Source organism: Synchiropus splendidus, chromosome 1, assembly GCF_027744825.2.
Source record: "Synchiropus splendidus isolate RoL2022-P1 chromosome 1, RoL_Sspl_1.0, whole genome shotgun sequence".
Taxonomy (NCBI): domain Eukaryota; kingdom Metazoa; phylum Chordata; class Actinopteri; order Syngnathiformes; family Callionymidae; genus Synchiropus; species Synchiropus splendidus.
In genome coordinates this window covers 17,353,353-17,378,561 of record NC_071334.1, presented here as the reverse complement: position 1 = coordinate 17,378,561, position 25,209 = coordinate 17,353,353, and the positions used below count along the sequence as shown (strand labels likewise).

Below are 25,209 nucleotides of genomic sequence, written 5' to 3'. Positions count from 1 at the left end.
CGGCATACTTCTGGTTATTATCACACACTATTACATAGTTAAAATGCCAGTCATACATGCATATTATTATCTATATTTATACATTTGTCCCTGAGTCCTCACACTGATTCTTAACATTCCTTTACACATCAGCTCACACTTCATATTGTTACACTCCATACATTCCTGATGCAGTCTTTATAGAAAATGTTGTGTTTCTAATCATGTGTAGCATCTTATAGCAAGGTTTCTTAAGTATTAAAAGTTGCACAGTTTGAGAGAATAGTTTCATTTGTTATGATGTTATAGAGTGTGGTTCTGCTAGGGTTGTGGTTAGGGGTTCTTGTGTAGCCAGAAGTCCACCACTTGTAATGTGCTACTCGTAAACCTAGTCATAAGTAACACATATACATGAGAGTGAACATGCATGCCATCATCTTTCAAGCATTATAAATACATTATGGAGTGTTATGAATGTACTAATAATGCAACTAATAATGCTCTCATCAGGGACACAGGAAGATGACCCAGAATCTAAAATAGTCATTGACATCTTTGACCTGCAGTTTGTCACTCTCCTGTTGAATGTACTTTAAAAGACAAAATGTGTGTGAGAACAAGCCAACTGCTCCAACCGGTGTTGATAAAAAATAAGGAAACACTCATCATCACTGATATTTAATGAAGCACATGTTTGGCAGTATGCATGAAAGTCATTGTATTTTTTACTACAGCAAATACCTCAAGTCTTGTTTTATCATGGTGGTTTAGTTCAGAAATATGTGGCAGCATTAATGCTAATAAAAAAAGAGTTTTAACAAGAATGTTTTTTTGTGTACACACCCATCCCAACGACTACATCTGGTTCTTATTTTTCATTACCTCTTTTTGTCTACTGCTAATTTTTCATGTAAAAGTTACTAGCTGCTTGGCAATGCAGATTATGTGGACCTCGCTAAATGGTGCTCTTTTGACCTGTTAAATGTTGCGGTAGTGTAATCCAGATCAGGAGTAATCTAGGTTACGAGCTATGTAGTAAGTGCACATTAGGCTGGACATTTCATCTAATTGTATTGTTGCGTGCGTATTTCCATTGTCATTCACTCAACAGAAGGTTGAAAAAAAGTAAAATATAAATAACTTTTGGAGTATGGATAGAGAAAAACAAAAAATCACAGCACCCTCGGGTAAATATGCATCCAATTTATTTTGTAAATAGTAAACGTCCATCAATGATTCCAAAACAACTGCTATTTCAATGTATTGTTTATCGTCCACCGCTACGATGTTTCCTAAGATGATTCCTGATCGTCACTCAGCCCACTTCACCTTTCAGTGTCAGCCCTCTCCAGTGTCAGACCTGCAGGCTATTCTAAAAATAGAAGTGTGTAATATTACTGTGACATTTTTGTGTGTCTGTCTGGCAGCTCTTTCTTTGATTCTTCTTCATAATGATGGAACTCTTCCTGTCAAATGCTATCAGATGTCTTTCCACATTAGTCCAAGTCTTTAAGGATAAGGAAGTAGTTAAACTTTCCATAGTGACAAAGCAGCTTAAACTCCCATTATTATCAGTGAGAAGAAGCAGCTTTTGCATTAGCGGCGCGAAGAGCAGCAGTTTTACATTAGCACATGCTATTGTAGCGCGCTCACAAGGGAGCTGTTGAATAGGCAATTATTGGAGTCAGGGAAGAATTGAGTCTTTCTATCACTTTAATTGCTTCGCTGGATCGCCACAAATTAACTTCTGTTGATCATCACTGACTTCTTACTGAAGCTTTCCAGTAAGTTTCGAACAATGACATTGTCATGTTTTTTTTTTTTGCAGATACATGAAGTATTTGACTGCCATGCGTGCGACAAGAAGTTCATCTCCACCAATCAGCTCAAACGCCACATGATCACTCACTCAGGTGAGACAAAAGGATCGTGAAGTGCAGATTCCTTCCAGAGTTCTTCATATGCTCCCCTGGGTTCTTTATAATCATCCAGAGAAGCGGCCGTACACCTGCGAGATCTGCAATCGCTCATTCAAACGCCTGGACCAGGTGACGGCTCATAAGATCATCCACAGTGAGGACAAACCTTACAAGTGCAAACTGTGCAGTAAGGAGTTCGCTCATCGCAACGTCTACAAAAATCACAAGAAGGTGAGAAGGATTCATTTGAGATCTGAACCGCTGGTCATAATAGCAGACCACATTTCCAAACGTTCCACTGCAACTGCACCAAAATTATTCACGGATGGGACCTGGAATTCCTTAACTTACTCCAGATCAAACTCACTAATGGTTCTTTTCCTAGTCTTAAAATGCTGCTGCAGCCCGGCCAGGTATCTGCAAGAAAAAGGCCGACCCCCATTAATATGAATCCATTCTAGCAACAGAGGTTTTTGTCAATAATATTGGCAACAGTTTTGATATCTAACCCCATTGATATAGTTAACGTTGTAGCTCTACAGAGTCTATAGAGTGAAGCCACTGTTAAATGTGGATTACTGAAATTGGGGCTGTCTTCAATCAGGGTCTCCTTGGTGGCTATAATCTGTGAGGTCCCGAGCTCCCTCCACTCTTGAGGGTCCTCTTGTTTACTTTGGGGATTGAGGTGTCACTCAGACAGATAGATTGGAGGCAGAGGGGAGGGAGGGCAGAAAAACAGAAGCACTTTGAACCCAAAGCCCCTTGAGCTGCTTGTCTTCATCAAGTCAACAGACTAAATCGGCTATGGAGCCTCCTGCATGATCCCTCACGTCACTTTAAGAAGCTTCATTTGGAACCACGCTACAGGAGGCCACTGCTGGCATGCTCTGTAAACACTGATTCTCCCCTCGCCAGACTCACTCGGAGGAAAGACCCTTCCAGTGTGACGAGTGCAAAGCCCTGTTCCGAACGCCCTTCTCTCTGCAGCGCCACCTACTCATTCACAATAGTAAGTATTTGCATGTCTAGTTCATTGCAGCAAACAGGATTTCTTTCCTTGATTTCGATGCAGTTGCAACATTCCACTTTTGTTGTTTGCACCATTTTTGGAGCAATCGTACAGGTACGGTTAAACTTAACATTATTCATTTTTTTAATAATTATTTTAAATCATTTAAAAACCATTTACCCTCTTAATCTGTTATGAAGGTAATCTCTGAAGACTTTGCTGTAAAAAAAACGCATACAGCCGAGACTGACTTGTTGTCCCCTCATTATTTTGGCTGGACACCATTTCTCTCCCAGATAGCTGAGCCCCAGTCAGACCTTGGCAGGATGTGACTCTTGTCCCTGATTTAAGAAAGATAACAAAGAGATAATAAAGCTACCGGCATTTCCTGCTACCGTCTCAGGAGACAGGCAATACAATATCAGGACAAGTATTGCGTGTCATCCCTGGGATGAGTATGGATGTTGTGTACCACCACGAGTGTAAATGGAGAAACAGTATGCATGATAACAAATATAATACAGACTAACAAATTTATAAAGGTATAATGGCAAAATGATATTAAAACTCTGAGCCCTAACTTTGGTGGATGCCAAATGTTGCAACATGTGACTCCACCTCAGTTTGTAGACAAAGTTGGTGAAGCACCAACTCCATCAGTGGCAGTCCGTATAAGATCTATTCCTGTAATAGTTTTTTCTTTGTCAAGGATAGTCCTAAGGTTTCAGACAATAGTTTTCGATATCCTTCAACATTAATTATATTTATTTCTGGCTCCCAAACGTTCACAGACTTTTCCCCCCGGCCCATTTTTCAGTGTTGTCTGAAAGACAAATAGTTCCCAGGAAGACATTGTTGTATAAAAGCAGGATTCAGACAAGAATAATTCTTGAGGTTTTTTAACGACAGATGGTTTTAAGTCCCATTGCTCTTTTTTTCAGTCCTGCATATCTGCTGTTTCCGTTCTTTTCATGATGATGAGTAATAACGGGGACATTTTTTTGCACTTTAACTGAGCTATTTGATGTTCAGATGAGCCATATGGCAGAGCAGTTTGTCTTACTCTTCCCCGTGGGATGGATTCTGCCACAGATGCATAATAAAAGACAACTTTTGTTGAGTGGTTAAAAAAGAAAAAAACAAAAAAAAAACATTACCAGACGGTTCTGAGGACCATTGTTTGGGTTCGTCTTGTGCAATGAAACACCACTCTTTGTAGTAACTTGCCCAAACAATTGCCTTGGAGAAATTGGGTCCCCTCTTGCTGTGCATGATGACTGTGCGTTTAGAGACACAATAAGCAGCTGGAAGCTCAGACAAATGTTCATACACCGCTATCCTTGCAACAGGTGAGAGGACATTCAAGTGTGACCAGTGCGATTCCACCTTCAAGAGGAAGGACACACTCAATGTCCACATCCAGGTGGTGCACGACGGACACAAAAAGTACAAGTGCGACTTGTGTGAGAAGGCTTTTGTCACACCGTCAGTCCTCAAGAGCCATAAGAAGGTAAATGAATAGCCCTTGAACGAGACGGCCCCAATCTTAGACAGTGATTTCAGACAGTTATTTTCCACAGTTCAGCTGAAATGGTTTCTCCTTTTTTGCTACAGAGACCAAACATTTGGGAAATTGCTTTGACTGTTTTGTCAGGAACAGACAGTTGACAGTTGGTCTTTAAGGGGGATGTGTTTGTCTGTCTGATTACACAGCAGCTGAAATGTTTTTTTTTTCTCCAAATATTGCATTCAAAATCACAGTAATTCAGTCAAAAACAGGACTGTGTTAAGCATACGTGTTAAACTTTAAGGTTGGAGTCCGAATCTGGCAACCCATGTTCTTTCATGTGCCTTAGAAGAGCTTTAAAAAATAGATTGTGGACGCCAAACTAAATTTGTTCCAAATTTAAACTTGAGAAATAACTGCATGCAAATATTAAGATTGTAGTGTTTAAGCCCCGACAAATGTCAACATGTGGAATTCAATGAAAAATTGAAGAGTGGAATTGTCTTTTGCGTGAATATAACTCTGGCTCTGCATGAAACTATTCTGATCATCTCGTCCAAGATCTTCAAATGCCAGGGAATGGAAGGTAAAACATTTGCAGCAAACTGCAGCGATATTCTGTGAGAGATGATGCCACTTGTACCCGGGGCTTCAGGGAAGTGAAGTAATTAACTAACTATGGTAACTGGTACGATTGTTTGACAAGTCATTTTTGATTTGTTTGCGATATAATGTTTTTCATTGTCCCTCTGTAGTCGAATGATAGAAAGAGGTCTGCTCAGTCTGTCATCTCAAATATCAATTCAAACATAAGAAAATTCAATGATGCTGAGTCAAATGAAATGTGTCTATTTACTACGTCAGGTTTCCCTGCTCTTCATATGCTGAAAGTGACCGGACTCAAACACCCTTCCAGATCACTGCTGCCCATTAATATTTTGGAATCATTTTCTGTGTTGATTAAAAATGGCAGTTTGTCCATTAGCGCCGCAGGGTTTCAAAGCCCTAAACAGATCCCACTGTCGATTATGAGCCGTCAGTCTGACAGTGTCCGGAATGGTTATGGATCAAGATTGAAACCAAGCAGCCTCTTGGCATGAGGTAAAAGGAAACCCTCGGTGGTTGTCTCAGAAGAGTGCGGCAGTAGACAGGCATATGAGCCGCCTTACTGCGTAGTGACTGCTGGGAGATCTGGCCTTGATCAAAGTCGGGTCACGGAGGATCCGACAACCTACTGGCCATATTTACACTTCACAGCCCCCCCCCCCCACCATTTACACTTGTTGATATTTGGTGAACTCTGCACCCAAATACTCACTGTTATCGATCACAGTCATGTTTGATTAAAGTCAGTCTTCTTAAGAAATGCTGAGTGGCTTTAGCTTTGCTTTTATCACTTCGACTCGCATACAAATACTCACGTAGGATTTCCCAAGCTTCTGGACTGTTTTCCATTTTTTTTCAAATGACACCTATCGATTATGTTCACTATTCATTCTCTGTATATACAGAAAGTGTGAGGAATATTAATCTGTTTCTGTTTCTAGTTGTATTGTTGTGCTGTAGAAAATGACTTGTTATGTCGGCGTGTCAGCGTGTGTGTGCACGTACCATGTGTTATGAACATAGTTTGCCTGTCTTTGTGAGAGTTGGGCGGCCAAGTATGAGTATATCAATAGAAATTATAGGGTGGGTCCCCAAATTGTCACAGCTGCACGTATGAAATCAAGTCAAGTCATTTCATAATTGCCGACAACTACCGGTTAGTCCCACGCTGATCATTTTGATTCTGATGTTCCCACGTGAAAAGTTCCCCTGTACCGAGTTGCTCTGTTTTCATTTCCACTGCTGCAAACCGAAACACGGTATCACCTGGGACACATGTTCTTACAGTGTATGAGCCGTCATGCGTGTGTCGAGAGGCATGGATTGACGTTGTTGTGTTTGTAAGAATTATTTTCCTCCTTTTTATTTATGTCGATATTTTATGATTATTTAGCAAATGTCCTTCAGAGGTATGTTTGTGGATTTGTTTGCACCTTTGCTAACATGTTCAAATAAGTACGTGTGTGGGTGCTACACTATGCAATTCCATTTTTCTTTTTGTGTGCATGTGTTTGGGATGAATGGATGCGTGTGTACATATGTGTGTGTTAGGCTCGGGCCTTTGTAACAAAACACCCGAGGGGGACGCAGTGGGGTGATGAAGGAAAGGATGGGGGCCCACAGAGGAGGTGTTCCTGTATTGTTGTACTGCTGTTGAAACTGTCGCTCTGAGTTTGGGCCTTTCGTACTCACGATTATTCTCGGGAATTCACGCCTGGTCATGAGAGGAATCAAACAAACGAAAAATGGGGGGGAAGAAGGAGATGAAGGGGAGTGGAGTTTTTTTCTTTCTTTCCAACATGCAGTCCTGACATATCCACTCCGCTAAATGTAGTCTGGGAAATCAAGGATATGAATGCACACAGTCCGTTTGTGCTCCGTGCTTGTCTGTCCAGTCACAGTAATTTTATCTCCAGTTATTTTCAGAAATATGGCTTTAACTATTAGACAGCTGTGTGCAGACAGTAAAGTCCAACAAAAACAGAATATCACATTTACCTTGGTAATGTCGTGCGGATGTGTGAATGAAAGCTACAAATGTTTTTGCTAACAGCATCCATATGTATCTCCTTTTTTATCATGTTCCAGACACACACTGGGGAGAAAGAGAAGATCTGCCCGTATTGTGGACAAAAGTTTGCCAGCAATGGCACACTAAGGGTCCACATCCGCAGCCACACAGGTCAGTGGTCTTCCACAGCTCAGTATTTAGAGTCAGTCATCTGCCAAATCCATCACTGTCTGCTCCTGGTGGTCTTGAAACACATTTGTAGAATTCCAGAATTTATGTTCAGCGAGAAGATGTGCAGTTTTTTGGTTTGACTTGAATTCAGAGGGTGAAGAGAGTCTTCGAAATCGTTGTGACCCCTTTCTGTACATGGCAATAATGTGATGTGTTCTGCTCACCCACACCTCGTGTTATTGGGCTGCCACTTTCTGAATTCAATATGTGAAACGTGGAAAATAATTTACATAGTGTCGCTTTGTCGCATTGCCACAAAGATTGAGCTCAGCATGTTCATTAAACTGCCTTCAACTGGAAAACTACACATTCCTGTGTGTTTCCTAACCAACTGGTGCAGGGAGTTGGCATGACCACACATGCACACACACACGCACACACACATACAGCTATCCTTGTGGGGACATTGTGAGATAATGCTTTCCCCTGCCTATCCAACGCAAATGGCTAACCTTAACCAGGACGCTTAACCAAACTTAAACCTAATTATAATGACCTACTTATTTTGATGACGGAACAAGTTAACCTTGTTTCGTCCAGCCAAATGGTCCCTAGGAAGGCATAAAGTCCTCACAAGGATAGAGTTTTGTCAAGAAACGGTTCCCCTAAGGCAGCATAAGCAAGTGCACCTCCACACTCTCACACTCCCTTTTCTCAAATTTTCTACTTGCCTGTACGGTGGTGATGCAAGGCCAAGGGCATCATTATGTCTTGAGAAGTGGGTCAAAAACTATTAGCAAAAGTGACTTCTCTCCAGTGGTGGGGATGGTGATAATAATAATGGGTATTACATAGGATTAGTCTACTATAAAAGCATCTGTGACACAGGCATATTACATGTTTCAAGTAAGATACTATTTTAACTATCGCAAATATTTTCCCTTTCCCATGAGTCCCTCTTTTATGAGACATACTTTTTTCCCACTGCACACCACCATAGATCGAATTGGTTGTCCTACCTGCTTGCTGACCAAGCTGAAATAAATTTTAAATAAATTTTATTTTGGCAGTCGGCAGGTGTGTGGACGTCCCACCTCCGGTCTGTTTTTCTTAATTTCCTTCTCGCTCTCGGCTAAAGCGCTGATATATGTATTTCAATTGCGTGCAGGTGAGTATCTTAATTTTCTGTGCTACTGAAAATAACTGGGCTTACGATAGCTTCCTGGATTTGCTCTTGGTGGAGACAAAACTCTCCCTAAACTGATGCCTATTATCTGTAAGTAGCGTCAGATGTTTAGCTCGCTACCTTGTTTTTGTTGTTCCTAAATCTGAAATACAAACAAACTTGTTAATCTTTGTTTCTGCTTGATCTTCATTCATCGTGCTCGCAAAAGCATTCCCGAATTATTTTGAGAATTGTTCTACAATGCAACTTGTATTTTTCTGTTTGAGGAGCAATTCAGCCGGGGTGGTTGTGATATGGCCCTTGGACAACACTTCCACACTTTGTCAACAGCCTCTTTTGTTGTTGCTTGTGTGTATAACTGTGTTTTCAGGCATGTGTATGTGTGAAGGACAAACTCACAGACAGAGAGAATGTAAACCAGTGTGGGCCATGTCCCGTTCGGATTGTATTTATATAGAATAAACAAAAGGAAGGAATGCTGGGGGAGGGGTGGGAGCTGAGCGGACACCTTAAAGAAAGGAGGGAATAAAGAGTGAAAAGCCTACTCCCAGAAAGCATCCAGCCAGATGACCCTTGACCCTGACTGGCTGTAAATCTGTCCCCCTCATTCTATAGAACAGGATTTTTGTTTGTTGTGTTCCTGTGCAATGGGAAAAAACAAGCCTGTGGGGCTACTGAGGAAGATTTCCTCTAAAAATATTGCTTATCTTGTTCCAGAGCATTTTCTGAATAACCGTCAATCACAAAAGCCTTGTAAATGTAAGTCGAATCTTAAAATGTGTAGTTGTTCACTTTCGGCTGTCTTAAAGAAGGCCACCAGCTGAGGTAAAGACCTTTAAATCTGCTGCTCCTTTGGAAAGGAGCCAGTAAATCTCGATCTTGTTTGTCTTCCTGCTTCGCAGGAACAAGTCAGCATTGATTATTTACCTGCTAAACACAGTGGGCTTAGCAAAGATACCCCTGAGATTTCCTTTCCCTCTCCGATTACCATCAGACACTGAGGAGCATTATGAGGGAGTGGGCTGAGGTGAGGATGGATTAAACAAAATTTGGAACATGAATCTGGAAGTATCTTGTGGGACGTGTACTGTATATTTGGCTTGGCTTCATTTTAATTTAGTTTGATCATGTGGAGCTCAAACAAATTAGTTGTCATGCCAGAGCGGCTGGCTGCGTTGCACAGAAGAGTCTTTATGAGATCACCAACAAGCCATTAAATTTGAGCTGTCAAAAAGATCGCCCCTGCCTGGGAGCTCAAGATGTTGTGGAACTCAGAAGTCATGATGGATGTTTTGATCGTTGTTCTTCTTGGCCCTGTCACGCTCCAAATGTGCACTTCTTTAAATTATTGCTCGGTAAGGGTGGATTTTCCCAACAAGCGTGCCATGATGTGGTCACTCACCATGGTGGGATCATCAACCGTTTCATGCCAGGGAGAATTTGTAGCCTCAGTGTTGTTATTGACGTCACAGATGATGTCACACTTCTACACTAATATTAGTCTGGCTGATGTACAGCGACGTAATGAATAATTCATTGTCATGAAAAACACTTCAGAGTATAAAAACATTTCAATTCATATAGGAATGTATTACCCGGTGACATGAATACTGTATCTTATTATTTTTATATCTCCCAAACTAAGTTGCTTTCAGACGCATGTGGACCATCTGGTGTCTGCAGTTTTCCTTTCCGCATTGCCGTTACCTTGCATATCCTCTGAGTCACCCAGTGGCTGTTTGACTTTGGTGCTGTGGTCAACTGCCTTTCCAGGGTGTCCCTCAACTCAACTGTTTTAAATCATATAACTTCATGCAGGAAATTGATTGATGGCACAATACTGTATGGGTCTTTTAAGTGTTTTATATGTGAGTATTCAGACGTGCGGCTTCCCCCTTCAGCTCCATGTAATCGACAGAGATCTCGTGAGTGTTTGAACTTAAGTTAGGCAATTCACTTCAATGCTAACGTGGATTCTCAAAGGTATTTTCTACTGTTCAGGAATCTAGTTATTGAAGAAGACCTTATTGATAGACGTGAAAGGTAGCAGCAGGTGTCTACTGAGCTACGAGCAGACCAGGACACCCATAATACCCTCAAGGAATTCATGACTGTTTGCTATCTTGCCTCCCAATTGGTGCAATGAGCTCCCCATTTATTGGTCGGCTCACTTTTCTTTGGCTCTTTTACGTCTTGGTTTCACTGCCACGATGGTTGAACATACTGTGCAGGCCTATGAATGGTGCTGTTTTGGTGGCTCTGTCTACTTCCAAATTTTGACAATCGACAAAAACCTTAGGATAACAAACCTACTCAGCTTTAGTACTGACATAGTGGTGGATGTCTCACCATGGTTTTAAGCATTTCAGAGTGATAACACAGATTTGTGGCTGTATTAAGTATCAGCAAGCTCAAGACAGATGTTCAAAACCCTACAAAACTGGACGCTCGTGTATTTTCCATGAAGCAACACAAGGATCTTTTGTTAAAGGCTCTCTTCCTTGTAAATACTCTTGTCTTTTTAAATCCATAGCCTCAGGTTGTGACACACACGTTCTGCTAGAGATTTGTTGTTCCCAAGCTAATTGGAACAATGATCGATTACATCATCAGGGTTGGCCTTTTCTGGCATTATACAATGCGTAACACGAGGAGCCAGAGGCAAGTTCTACTTTTGGCTCTCACCTTTAGAGGCAAATAAACAGGTTCCTGCTGACCTAATGCAAACAAATCCGTATTTTAACCCTTGAGAAAGAGACTGGAATCTGTTGCTAATTCATTTTACCCCCAGACAGCTTGTAAATTCAACCCAACCCAAATTTGTCAAGTCAGTGAATTATGACTTTAGTTCTGTATGCACTGTTACTTTTATTTTACTCTATCAAAACCATTTCCATGTCAATATAAAGAAAAAGACAGAGGATAGACTCTCGAGGTCGGAACTTTTGCTCCATAATCGACTCGTCGGATTTGACCTCTCTGTACTTGTGCTTTTCTATTTTAACTCCAGAGAATTGCTGACACTTTAAAGCCTGAAAAGTTGATGTCATGAAACAACCCTTTCCCTCACTGGTTTCGATGAAGGAAATAGAGGTTTCATTGTGGCAGATGATGTGAGAGCCTCAGCTCCTTGTTATCAGGGAACTTTTCAGTTTTTCAGTTTGCAATACATTTTAAAACTAATATGGTTGTATTCGATGTAATGCCTGAAAACACATCTCTTCTCTTTGTATCCAACTAAATGGGAATTTTCTTTCTAATTGTTTGTATAAATCTCCCGAAGAAATAGACATCTGGGAGAAGTCAGCAATCACTGACACAACTGCACATGGATGATTTGTTTGTCTTCAGTGTCGTCATATTAAATGAGGGTTTCCCTGTATGACTTTTCTAGCGTAGACATAAGTTATTGCATGCTTGAACTCAATTCCTAAAATGGCTTCTTCCCTTATGTGTGATGGTCCGATTGTGCACTGCGTGGGACTGCACAGCTCTGACTCTGGCATCTTCCTGTGCAAGTTTAAGAGACGTGTTTAAGGAAGTGGAGAAATCTGCGGAGGCCCTGACTGTAATGGGAAGGTCAAGTGTAGAAGTCGGCAGGATTTTTTTTACTGCTCATCAAAGGCAATCTCTTATCATCTTCAACACGCTGATATCACATTACGCCGTGGCCCCTGTCGGCATGTGACACGGGCCAGTGAGAAGGACAGTGGAGGGCCACTGACTGGCTGAACTGGAGGAAGCCAGGAATTAATTTCTGACAGACAGCACTAATGCCTTTCAGATCCAGAGCCCTGAAGCTACAAAGCGTTCTCCATAACATGAACACCGTGCGGCAGGCAAACGACAAAGCTCAACCATCTGCTAACCAGACACTGGGCTGTATGCTCACATATACAACACACAGGGGATGCCAAGCGGATCGATTAGCAGACAAGGAGTGTGAGGGCCGCAGCAGGGGGCTCGAGAGACACCCGGGGTCAAAGAGATGGTGTACTGTTACAGCACATGCTAAATCAGTTACCATCTCCACACACATAAAGCCCGGGCTCAGTGGTGCAGCCACCCCACCTAATCCCCAAACAATCTGGCTCAATCTGGAGAATAAGTGGAAGGTTTCTTGTTACTGTAACACCAGGCAGAGCACACCCCAATCCTCCTGCTTGAATTACAGACACCAAATTTGTTTATTACCTGTCTCTATTTTATTGGTTTAAGTAGAACTGTTGTGAAGGGCATAGCTTCATTTGAAATAAACGTCTTTTAGCAAGTGATTTTATCGCAGGCCAACATTTTAAAACTCATCCAAGACGCTTGTGTCCAGCCAGCAAGGTTTATTTATTGGAAGGATCTCAGGGCTGCTGGGCAGTGACAATAGCCAGCTGCTTGGAGGGCTGTGATCCAAGAGTACACTGGTACCCGGCTCTGGTGCTAATAGCACTGTAATGTCTTTCCCAGGACTCATTACGGCTGACACTGAGACTTAACCCGATACCACAAGTGCTACGTAAGGCACTGGGTTGCTTTCCAAACCCATTTGGGTCTCAGATCTTCCTGTTTGTCAACAAAACGTTTCCTAGAGTTCCGCTGGAGTGGATTTAGAGACGACACCCTGACCTGGCTTGTGTTTGTTCCAATATGAGCATCAATTCACAATGGTCACATTAACCATTTCCGCACATGCACGGGGTGAAACATTTTATGACTGCATGTCACAGCTTTCCTGCCCATGCGCCTCTAAAGGCCTCGTGTGTGAAGTTTATGGTGGCTTTAAGGCCTAACTTGTATATCTACCACTTGACAGCTGTTGTGGATTTGGTTCTCTGGAAAACCTCCTTTGCTGGTGCTCAAAATCAGCTTAGAATGTGTTTGGATTTTTTAAAAACAATATTTATATTGTAGAAGGTAACATCAACGAGCATATCGCCAGACTGGTTGTAATTGAGACAATTATGTTATATTATTAACACTCAGGAGCAATGTTCATCTTCCAACAAATAGGAAGTGTAGTGAGTGAGTTGAACAGAAACACACATTAGTCATGTCATGTTTTTTTCTTGAGAATACATTTTTGCGTACAAGTAGTGGCATACCTACCTTTGCTTGACTTCATCTTTGCTCTTTCTCTTCTTATTTTTGGCCACTTGAGCACTCCCAATAAGAACAAGTCTAGATTGCATCACTTTCCAAATACAAGACTCACAACTGCACCTCTGTGCACATGAAGCTCCATTCCCATTTGCAGTGGCTGGAACAGTCTTCTGAAATGTGGTACGGGTGGCTGCAAATGTTCTGGAGTCCATTCCAGGCACGACTCCAGCCTGGAACAGCGCCACCTAATATGTGAAGTGATTGGCGAGTGAGGAATGAAAAATGTTCCATTCACTGTAGAATGTTTAGATGTTTGTAGCCTCTCTAAATCTTTACCACTTGGTGTCAGAAAGACAGAAAAAGCCTACACACTTCACTGAATTTGAGAAACATAGTTCATTAACCTTTATACCTGTCACGAATTAACTTCTCCCATATTGATTACTTGCTTTCTCTCCCTTTAATAAGTCACGGAAGACAGATTATCTTGTTATAAGGACTTCAGACTGAAGGTGTGGCAAGGATTAAGTCTAGATTTAGCACTGTTGAAATAATTTCTATTTAAAAATCAATTTAGTTTTCACAAGTTTCCATTGAAAGACAGCAGCTGTGCAACATTTCCCTGACTCTCACGTTCCTTCTGGGCATTTTCCAGTCTGACTATCTGAACCCATCATTTCAGTGTGGTTCCATAGGTTACCTCACATCCTTTTTATAGTCATCGACTATGGTGCGGCTATCTGCGCTGAGCATCAGTGTGCGGTAAATACATCCATGTGTCAGTGGCCAGGGTGATTGACAGCCCGTCACTTTCTCTTTGTCATCATGGCAGAGCGCTCAGATAGGATCTGTCGGATTTCGGCTGGACTGGTTTCCATCCAACTGGGTAAAGCCACATTGCCTCAGATGTGCTCCTAAACTGTCGGCCAGTCCCGGCTCGGATAGTGACTTCTCGCCAGCGCAAACTTTAACCAGGAAGAGGATAGTGAAGCCTCACAAATGACTGGGTTCGAGAGAATTATATGTTGTAAGATGGTGGTCAGGAAGATGCTGTGTTTCAGCCAGTCTGGCACAGAAGTGTATACAAGAGGAGCCTTGGCTGATCTGTGTAAGTGAACCTATCTGACAGCACTTGTCTCCGTCAGGTGAACGTCCATATCAGTGTCCCTACTGTGACAAAGCCTTCAGCAAGAACGACGGCCTGAAGATGCACATCCGCACTCACACTCGGGTAAGTATTTGTTGCATAACCAAGGAACCTTTTTCATTGTGACAACAACAGCCAGATGATGGCATGCTTGACGTTTTCCTACTGCTGATTCCAAAATGTACCTCTCAGTATTTTTGTCTTTTGACATTTACAAAAAAAAAAAAAAGATTTTTTTGTACAAATATTACAATCTACAATTTTAACGACCTTTTTTCATTGTGTCTCAGCATGCAGCGTATAATGACTTGTTAAAAGGTGATTATTTATTTAGCATTTAATTTGTGAGTTAAACTTCAAGTATGCGGTACAACAGATGCTCCATTAAATAAATATTGCCTGTGGTAATGTTGCTTTTTCCAACTTTAGCTGCATCACACATTAGGAAGCATAATTTAATGTGTAATGAATCACTGGGTGGAGAAAGAAAAAACTTGTGGATGTCATGCGGTCATATGCTGGAGTGAAACAACCTCACTCCCCGGCGTTACTTCTCAGCAAAGCGGAATTCTCCTCGGTTCTTCAACACTTTCCATGAGATCTTTCACTGCATCTGGATCTAAGTGCTGTTGTCACATTTGATGTATGAGTCTTAATATATATTTCATCATAGATTTCCATCACCGATTTCTACAGTTATAAGTGTGACAGTAGGGTCCTGTCAGCACCGCTCTTTTCAAAGATTTGTTCTCCTTTAATGCTGTCCAGAGCCTGGCGCCCTGTAGTTCCGTTGTGTTGATAATGGAGGTATCCTGGTCGGGTCAACATCTCTGTGTAGAAACAGGCAGGTATAATTTTCTGCTGAGCTGCTGATTAAACTGACTGATGTTTGGTTCCAAATGTTTCCAGATCTGCCTTTGCTCACAGAGAAATACGGTTACGCACAGCAGAGCCAAATGAAGTCACTGTTAGGCAAAAAAAATGTCATTTGGCTGAAGCAGCCAATGTGCAATATTAATGTACAGGCAACTCAAGATGGATGAAGTGTTTCTACCACAGACCGAATAAAAGTGCATGTAACTGATCTGAGCTGCTGACATTTGGGATAGTAGGGCGCTTTAAATAATATTTTGATCTCAAGTGTAAATGGCTGTGACTGGTAGTGTAATTTTAATGTCAAAAATACCACAGCTTGTTCTTGGAACTGAAGGCTGTTGTGTGACTTTGTAAAGCAAATATTCCAGCATTAAATGGGAGGTAGGTCCCAAAAAAAAAAAGACGTGTATCTATATATTTCTGTCATTCTTTCATATTTTCTGGCAGTTTTATTAATAATCTTTTTTTAAATATATTTTGTATCCCCCCCCAAAAAAATGACTTCATTGTATTATTTCTGCAATATTGTGTCACTTATCCGAGTTAAAAGAACTTAAAAATTGTTTTTTTTGTCTTTTTCCCATGACATATTGCTTATTTCTGGAAAAGTGTCACCTCCCTGCACATCATACCAGTTGTTGAAACATTTATGGATCAGCTCATGCTCAGGGAGAACTCAATCAGAATACATCGAGATCTTTTTTATTCAAGTTCAAGGGTGGAGTAGAACTAGCTCCACTCCCATACTTCCCCTGTGACTTGAAGTCACCCGAAGGACACACTTTCATACTACGCATGACTAACGGAAGCATCAGCTTTGTCTCAACACATCCGTCAAAGCAAATAGACCAATGATAGATCTCATTATCGCAGTCGTGGGAATAATGTCATACAACAAAGTAGATCATTGTGTTTTTGTGAGGTACATTGTGTTCGTAACTTTGCCAATTCCTTTACATTAATGAGAATATCGTAGCTCAACAAGTGCGCTGTGTGTAATGGAGATGCTATTCTTGTCAAACTAACTGTACTATTGGATCTATTTCATTAGTGAGATCATGTTTATTTTCTATTTAAAATCATGAGTCATGATATTTTATTATACGATCATATTAAATCGTGCTAAATTACAACACTTTCACAAACACGTGACTTCATGCTGTCACATTAGCTTCGAATTGCGCATCACAGTTCACAATATAGGACAGATGTTTGTGGGATGAAGCAAATTCTTGTTGAATTTATGAATCCATTTCTCAAAGAGAGGAAGAGAGCGGTCATTCTTGGTCCAAAAAGGCCAGGTCGTAGGTCAGATAGGTGAACAGCTGCTGAACACTGAATGCCAACAGGTACAGATGTTTGATGTTACCAGGGTCATCACGACGCATTTCGGGGTAGACCACATCGACTAAATCTGTCCATGTGCTGTCTGGCCTCTGCCCTTTGACCACTGCATTTCCCCTCCAAATATCGGATACCTTGAGTCACCCGAATACTTGTCTGCCTCGAGTGATAGTGGTTTGTAAACAGCTGAATAACAGAGTTTCCCTGGGCCAGGTTCTTCCCAAAAATGCACGTAAAAATGACCAGTCCCCACAATTCTTCTTATAGTGTTTCAGGGTGAATTAAAAAAACAGCTTTTTTTTATTTCCAAACATAATAATCCCTAATAATCAGTGAACCACGACCAACATGCCAATGAGTTTTTAATTGCCTTCAAGGAGGTTATGTTTGTGGCTGTTTTCAGGAAATGTTGATAATGGGACGAGGAACAGCTGATAGCATTTTGGTGGCGTTCTGAAGTTCCATTTGGAATTAAGGTTTTAAAGGATTTAGTGTTCACTTGTAGGGCTTCTGCTGGTGCACGCGCACTGTTCCATTCAGAACTAGCAATAAAAAAAAAGGAAAACGTGACTTTGTAAGGACAAAAAAAAAAAAAAACAATGAAGATCCCTTTAGTCTTGGTAACTTGGGAATACGGCCAAGCTAATGTTGCTCGTGGCCGAGTGGTTAGGATTCGTACTTGGCTGTAGTTGGTTTGCTCTGACGTAATCTCACCTTAGCTCTAATAAACTTCTAATACATGCGCACACACACTGGTTGGTCCATGTCTTTGGTCACACTTGCGTTGGTAAATCCTTGAGAACACTTGCTCCTGCTCACTCTGGCACATGCAGTGAACCTGATCTTTACCTCCTTTTGTATCTTATGTCACTGGGTGCTCCGTGCCCCGCCCACGTGATAGCGCTTTTCCCAGGACCTTTACTTCCTGCATTCACCCCGCTCCCATGGTAACTAAGCTTTGGGTGGATAAAGCTTTTGCTATCAGACTTGTCAAAACCAGCTTACCAACCTTCGATTAAGGAATGTGTGTTGGGATTTGATCTGTTGTCCATCTTCTTCATCAGCTTACATTTTTAGAAACCGTTTTTTTTTTTCCAAGGCCCTCCGTCCAGCTGAGCTTGCACACTTGGGCACATGTAGCTTTTAGAAAAACACACCCACAGCGATAGAGCTACTTTGACTGACAGTGAAGCTGACCTCCAATAGGCGCAGTGGAAATGTTCTTTGGTAAACTGATGAGGTGTGGAGTCAGAGGAGTGATATCCGACAGCCCCCGAGTGCCTGTGCTCTGATATACGTTCAAAGAGATCCCCTGTCCCGTGTTTTTCTTACTCTTTTGAACCATCCATGTGTTTTTGATGGCCCCCGTGTCGCTCATTTCCTCCTTACAGTTGCTGGCCGTGCAATCTTTCACTTCGTATCTTAATAAACTCATGGGGAGTGTGCAGGGAGAGGATATCAGTGTGTGAAAGGGAATATGTCTGAATCCCTTTTCCGGGACGTCTGCATGACTGGCGTGTTTTGTGTGTCCCAACCCCCTTTATCAGAGCTGACCACTGTTTCTTTGAGGTTTAAAGAGAGAATTGATTTAATAATCTGCAATGCGTGTAAAAAGCATATCTGAGTGAGAAGCATTAAGTTTACAGAAAATATCTTGTCAGACAGTTATTTTTATATGATAATTTCACCTGTTCAATCTTTACTCACCTACTTCATATTTATATCTGCAACTTAAGCCCATGAGTCTAAAATGTGGGAGCAGAATAAAAAGCTGCTCTGAGCTGTGTTTGGTTACTGGTCAGAGAGTTTGTTTAAAGTGATGACAAAATATGATGTAGCTTTCCATTTCAAAAAGTAGCCACACGTGATTCTGATAAATCACTTCATTCCCCTACTCGGATTAATAGAGGATACTGAAGACTGGTGGACTGAATAAATGAATTCATGAGCGAGGAAGAGCGAAGGCTAGTGTGGTTTTGTTTGATGCTTCATATCATACATCAAAGAGCATCCATGTGGTCCATGATGAACAGAAAACAAGAAAGTCAAGCCAGTGGACGATGTTTGGGTCCCTGCCATGTGCTGCTTTGGACAGCAGAAATGCTCATGGCTGTCTGTTACCAAAGACCCTTCACTAACTTCACCCCCATATCTTTAAATTTGGTCATGACACCATTGGAAGTGTTGATCACATAAGGAGAAGTTATTGTTTCATCAACGTGACAAAACCAAAAAACTTCAATGGATGCAAGGATATTAAGAAGTGTAAATATGACATGAAGCCTATAAAAAATAATTTTACATGCATCTTATTTGAATAGAAATCATAATAAAACAATGGACGAAAAATGAAAAGGCAATTTATTTCAAAATATATTTTTTGAATTTTCTTTCAAAGAATTTTCAGGAAAATACTAAAATGACAAATGAAAAAAAAAAAAACTTCCTAAAAGAGAAATATGATTATAAAATGACAACAAAATGATGACTTATAAGTTGTATAGTTTTAGTCTGACATCGTGAGGGCCGCAAAAACACAGGCAAAGGGCTGCATATGGCCCTCAGGCCGCATTTTGCCCACGTCTGCACTAGACTGAGAATTAGAATTAAAAGTTATCTGTTTTCTGAAGACACATTCAGACGTTTCCATTCGGATGAATATTTTTTTAAGTAGTCTGATATATTTCCTTTTTCATTGAACCTTTTGTTGAGGTCAACATGTATTTTAGAGGTAACTCTTGAGGTGAACATGTGACTCGCCTTCTTTTCCTTCTGTTCAGGTGGAACTTCTACTGATGACTCTTTGTACCCCTGCAGGAGAAGCCATACAAGTGCAGCGAGTGCAACAAAGCTTTCAGTCAGAAGCGTGGGCTGGACGAACACATGAGGACTCACACCGGGGAGAAGCCTTTCCAATGTGATGTGAGTATTGAAGTGCCACCACCTCTAACCAGCACCTTGAAGTCTGCGTGATCCAGCCTTTGTTCGAATGCTGCCCTAGAACGAGGCCATATGCGGTAAGAAGTTCATGCGGTGGAGCTCAGATAGTCATCTTGATCCGTGGGGGCGCAGTGGGCTGATCTCAAGTAAACACACTGAAAGGATCAGAGGCAGAAATTACCCTGCTTATAATACTCCAGCGCTAATAATCATTCTCAGAGACTTGGGAGGCAACACGTGAAAGAAGACCTTGTCCCTGTTTGGAACACATTTCTTTCAGATTCTTCAAATTAGAACCAGAGCGCCTGACCTTAAATTTCCACCTTTTTATTTGGAAAGTCTCATCTGTATGTCAGGAATATGCGAAATTCTACCTCACCATTAATGTGTGTATAAAATAAGGACGCATATTCAGTGCCACTACTTGTGGTGTGCAAAGTCCTGAACGTGGAATCTGGGCAGCAAGTCGCCTTTCACACACAATTATCATAATATTGCTTTTATTACCCTTGACAGTATAATTCTGGGCAATTATTTTTCAACATTACTCCAGAGTCTTTTAAATCCATGACCAGTATTTGAAAAATAGTTGTGTTTCTAATCCGTCAGCCATCCCTGAGTCTCCGTTTCTTATTTTAAGCATAGACAATCCGAGAAACTTCAGATTTTGTGGCATCGTCTTGGAACCAGAAAATATGCGCTTGTCTCCAGGAAGATCAGTGAAGTTTAAACCGCAAAGTCAGCGTCTTATTCAATGTCAGCGAAGCATGGTGTCTCCCTCCGAACTCCACATCATCTGGATCCTTTTTTTTCTCAGCTTCAGAAGATGCATTTCCATCTAAATGATTCTTTGTTTTACTATCAGAGATAATGGACGTTACATGTGGATTATATTTCGGGCAGAATATCTTCAAAACGAACAAAAGTATTGCAGAAGGCAGAAATGTAACCCAGAGAAGTTACACGGCTCTATAAGCTGCGTCTGTCATAACAGTAGAACAGTGACATAGAAACATCTGGATCACGAACAGTTCAACTCCACTTCCAAATATGCTGTATTTTTTGTCTGGTCTAATTGATACCTGCTGCGCTGCCTGCATGTCCAGACGTACTGGATATGAGCAGTCTGATGACTACGATATGGACGACAACACATTTTTACATGTTAGCAAGTTGTGTGTGCTACCTACAGAAATATGACTTTATTTTTAATTTGGTGTATGGACGTTGATCTATTTCTATCAATCTGTTCATCTTGAGGGACAGAAAACAAACAGATTGAGTTCTACAGGGAAAAAAAAGAATACTAAGTTCTTAAAAAAAACCTTTTATTTAGTCCATTTAATGATAATAACATAATCTTTTGGTATATTATTGATATTGCTTGATATAGTTATCATTGTATTACTTATAATAATATGAAGTGTAATATAGTTATCACATTATTTATAAAGTATTTATTCTGTGACTGCTTAATGCCATTTCTATTCAATATCAAAGTTTTCAAATGAAAATAAAAGAGCACGACAGGTCAGACTTGAACTTGAGTGATACCATCAAATTATTTTAAAGTTCAGCTCAATGGAAAAAACAGTATTGAACTTAATAGCAATAGCTGGCTTGTGTTGGGACTCAGTTGGGTCTTTTTCCTATGAAACCAGAGCTATGAATCCCTCTGGGGCCAAAACTAAAAAGGCAATCCCATTGCATTGTGGGACTTTTCCTAAAATTTGTGATAATAGTCACACATATTTTTCCATTCCATTCAAACTTGTCAGCAGTCCAGACAAACATGTTTTTGTTGACCACAGATGTGTACTGTAAGTGCTTTTTCCTCAATCCAGTTCAGTAGCTTAGTCACAGATGGAGAGCGCTGGATCGTGCTGTGATCCTTGAAGCCGCATGTCGAGCTGCGACTGAACACCGGCCAGTGCTGGATTAGCATGACTGTTAGGGGATGATGGAGCCGTTTGTGGAGCGTAAAATGGCTCATTTGTGATCAATGTAAAGTCGCACACTTGCCACTGCTGCGGATCGGCGGCGTGTGATTCCCAAGAATGTCTGCTGGCTAAAACCCTACTGTGTCTCTGCTTCGCAGGTGTGTGACCTCTCGTTCAGTTTGAAGAAGATGCTGAGCAGGCACAAGCTCACGCATAACCCAAACCGGCCCATGGCAGAGTGCCAGCTGTGCCACAAAAAGTTCACCAGGAACGACTACCTCAAAGTACACATGGAGAACGTCCACGGCGAAACTGAGAGCTAGTGTGGGCTAATAATAATATCTGATATCACACTCTGTCGAAGCTCACACTGGCAGTTTGATAGCATATGTTCTCATAATATATACATATGTAATATAAAGAATATATGGGGACGTACTATTAGTGTGTAGCTGCGTTCTGTCACATTCATTTAAGAGTTGAAAAAGAGCGTGTTCCTATCAGTGTTACTGTTGGTTCTGTTCCAGCCATACCTCCCTCTATAGTCTATTTAATGTCTCTATTCATATAAAGCCTGTTAATTTCATTTCTGTAACATTAACAGCCTTGTTTTACTGTTGACATGTCCGTCACATTGGTTTGAGCATTTGTTCTGAAACCCTTTGAAACAAGATCCTCGCACTGGACAACAGCTTTTGTTTAAATTGTTTAAACTTGAAACTATGTAAAATGTTGTCAACTTTTCAGTCAAGCCAGTTTGAAAAAAAAATGTGTTAATGTTCGTCATTTGTGTTTCATAATTTTATTATAACCGGTGCTATCTGTGTTGCTCAGTCCCAGTAGTGGTGACAATTCAAAGTGCTTCCTTAATTTATCTTTTTTTGTCAATACAGATTGTTAAACTCAAACAGCCGTCGTGTTGTCAGTTTTTAAAAACTAGTGTTAACTGAAAAGTATTTCCTGGATCAGTAAAGTGTCACGTTAGAGTGCCATGTTTTCATCATGTCAAGCTGATTTTATGTTTGTGAGCTGTTGACGTCAGGGGGGTGAAAACACTTTCAGGGTTGATCAAAAGTCTTTGCTTGTTGGTAATTGAACCTCTATTCTTGGCCCGGAGGTCTCCAGGGAGTGAAGGCTAATTACGTTTTTTTTTTTTTTTTAAAGCATTGACTCGCTGCTCTGTGTAGTTGAACGCCAGAGAGGCTCTGTGATGGTTCCTCTGTGGGCTGTTTTTCACGTCCCACCCCTGCTGAGCCACTCTGGTGTCTCTGGATTGAGCTCTGTGGGAATCCGATGTGTGATGGGAGAACTGTGGGATGTTCTCAGCGCCCAGGAAAACTTGTCAAATGAGATGTTGTTCAGGCTCCATTCATTGAGCCATGAAAGGTTTTTGTGTACTGTCTTTTGGGAAGACTTTTCCATTTGCTTGTGTATGTTTTTAATTCTAGATTTGGTCATTGATCACAGAGGTCATTGATCGTTTCAAAATACTGGAATTGGATTGCATGAAGAATGAGTTCTATGGATGTGGTAAATGAGGAAATGAAGAGGACTCAGGAGGATGATCAAGGTTGGTTCAGGTGGTGGTTCAGGCTGAGTTGCTGTGGCAACACCACAAGGGCAAAACTGAAGGACGAAGAAGGAGAATTTGGTCTGGATTTTGACTAAAGCAGCTTTTAATAATTCCAACGCAAAGGACTGCAAAAAGTAGGAGCTAAACTCCGACATTTGTTTTGTGGTATCTGGCTCAACCACTTCATGGGAGTGAACCTTTGAACTTGTATGGGCTTGTGTGGCACTCAAGTTTGTGATCATATGTGACCTGTGATGCATGAAGAACCTGTCCTGGCTGTCCTTGCACCACCTGGAAAAGAAATGACTGAAACTCGTCTTCCTCTTAAATGAGAAATATGGAATAGTTAGATTAGATGGCCTTTGTTAGTCAGTGGGGAAATAAAAAATACACAAATAAATAAATTAATAGAAATAAGTCCCTGATCTGTCATGGCAGTCTGTGGGATCAGACCCAGTAGCTGGATTGTTGCATGCTGACAGAAGACTCGGGAGATCGAGGGCAGATTTTTAAGGTGTATGAGCAATTGCGCAAGAACACAAAAGACGAACAGGAACGCTGAACGAAGGGCGCAGACACCAGAACACGGAACGGGAAATACTCTCAAGGGCAGGTGAGTTATACAAAGAACTCACACACAATCAAATAGCGAGAAGCGAGAAACAGAAAACTAAGCGAGGAGAACCAACTAAGGAGGCGGAAGGATGAAGATCAACAGGAGCACGAGAGAACGGAGGGTCGAGAGAGAGTTTACCGTGAGGAAGCAACCATCTGGCAGTGCAGACTGGAACCCAGATGTAGAAGTCAGTGCAGTCTGATCAGCGGAATGGGATCCAGCTGCGCTGCTGTGAAGCTGAAGAGAGAGAAGGAACAGGAGACAACACACAGGAACTCCGGGAATAACAAAATAAAAACACATCGGAAACAAAACATGACATGATCATTATTTTACGAAGCCAACTGGACTTTGTGATTTCAATCAAATCGCCTCCATTCAATGTCTTCCCACCTCCCGTGACATTGCACTGGAGTACAGGAAGACGGGGAGCAGATGTTGTTGCTACCCAGTGTGATACATCCATAGTAAGCAGGTGACAGAGAGTTTGAAATGGAAGCAGTGGGCGAAACAAGGAGAGGAAATCCAGCATTGAGGTGCATGGATGTGATAAGGGAGGACTTGAAGAGGAGAGAGGAGAGAGGATGCACTATGTAGGTTAAAAGGGAAGAGACTTATGATGGGAAATACCATAAGAAGATGCTCTAGGAGTAATTACAATCCAAGACAGCAAAACTCCCCTTAGTCTGGTCTTACCTCGGCACTGATCCCTTCACCAAAATGAACAAGTCCAGGCGGGCTAGTGCAGTCCACAACAAACTAAACTGAGCACCATCGACGTCATCTTTTCAGTTGGTCAGGTTGTGGTTGCTCTTTTGAAAATGATATAATAAGGTTAACATTCTGCCCCTCTGGACTTCAGCTCTATGTCTGACCGCCCAGGGTGTGGCTGCACCCGGCCGACCGAGCCGATGCCCTGACTGGTCACTGGGCTTTCCTCGGCCTGCTTCTTTGGTGGTTCATCTCAACACACTTTGAGAGGCGCTTGTTTTTCCACTGCATCCTGTAAACAGTACTTGTAGCTGCAGCAGCTGGGGTGTCCTACATTGAACATCTTAGTGTGACACCGGTCTAAAATTGATCGAGACATGCATCATTGTGTATCATCCTAATATGTTGCACCTGCAATGCCGTCACCGCACAAATCCCAAGATATATCCCGAAATTTCACAACCGTCCTTCCCAGTGACCCCCAATGATCTACTTCAACCGAATCGCCTTTCTGCGTTCACGTCCATCCCTGACTGCGTGTCTCCCGTCCTGCTGGGTGTATGATGCCAAAGTTCCCAGTCAA

The 25,209-nt window shown here is 41.5% G+C and overlaps 1 protein-coding gene across 1 annotated transcript in view; it reads left to right on the top strand.

Moving 5' to 3' along the window:
* prdm5 (PR domain containing 5) overlaps positions 1-22,583 on the top strand; it is a 28,407-nt gene extending 5,824 nt beyond the window's left edge. The window contains exons 9-16 of the mRNA XM_053846349.1: positions 1,808-1,892; positions 1,972-2,129; positions 2,814-2,907; positions 4,257-4,417; positions 7,109-7,202; positions 14,625-14,710; positions 19,664-19,768; positions 21,885-22,583. Coding sequence (XP_053702324.1) covers positions 1,808-1,892; positions 1,972-2,129; positions 2,814-2,907; positions 4,257-4,417; positions 7,109-7,202; positions 14,625-14,710; positions 19,664-19,768; positions 21,885-22,049 — 948 coding nt within the window. The 3' untranslated portion in view covers positions 22,050-22,583. The remainder of the gene's footprint in view (positions 1-1,807; positions 1,893-1,971; positions 2,130-2,813; positions 2,908-4,256; positions 4,418-7,108; positions 7,203-14,624; positions 14,711-19,663; positions 19,769-21,884) is intronic.
* The last annotated feature ends 2,626 nt before the right edge of the window (positions 22,584-25,209 follow it).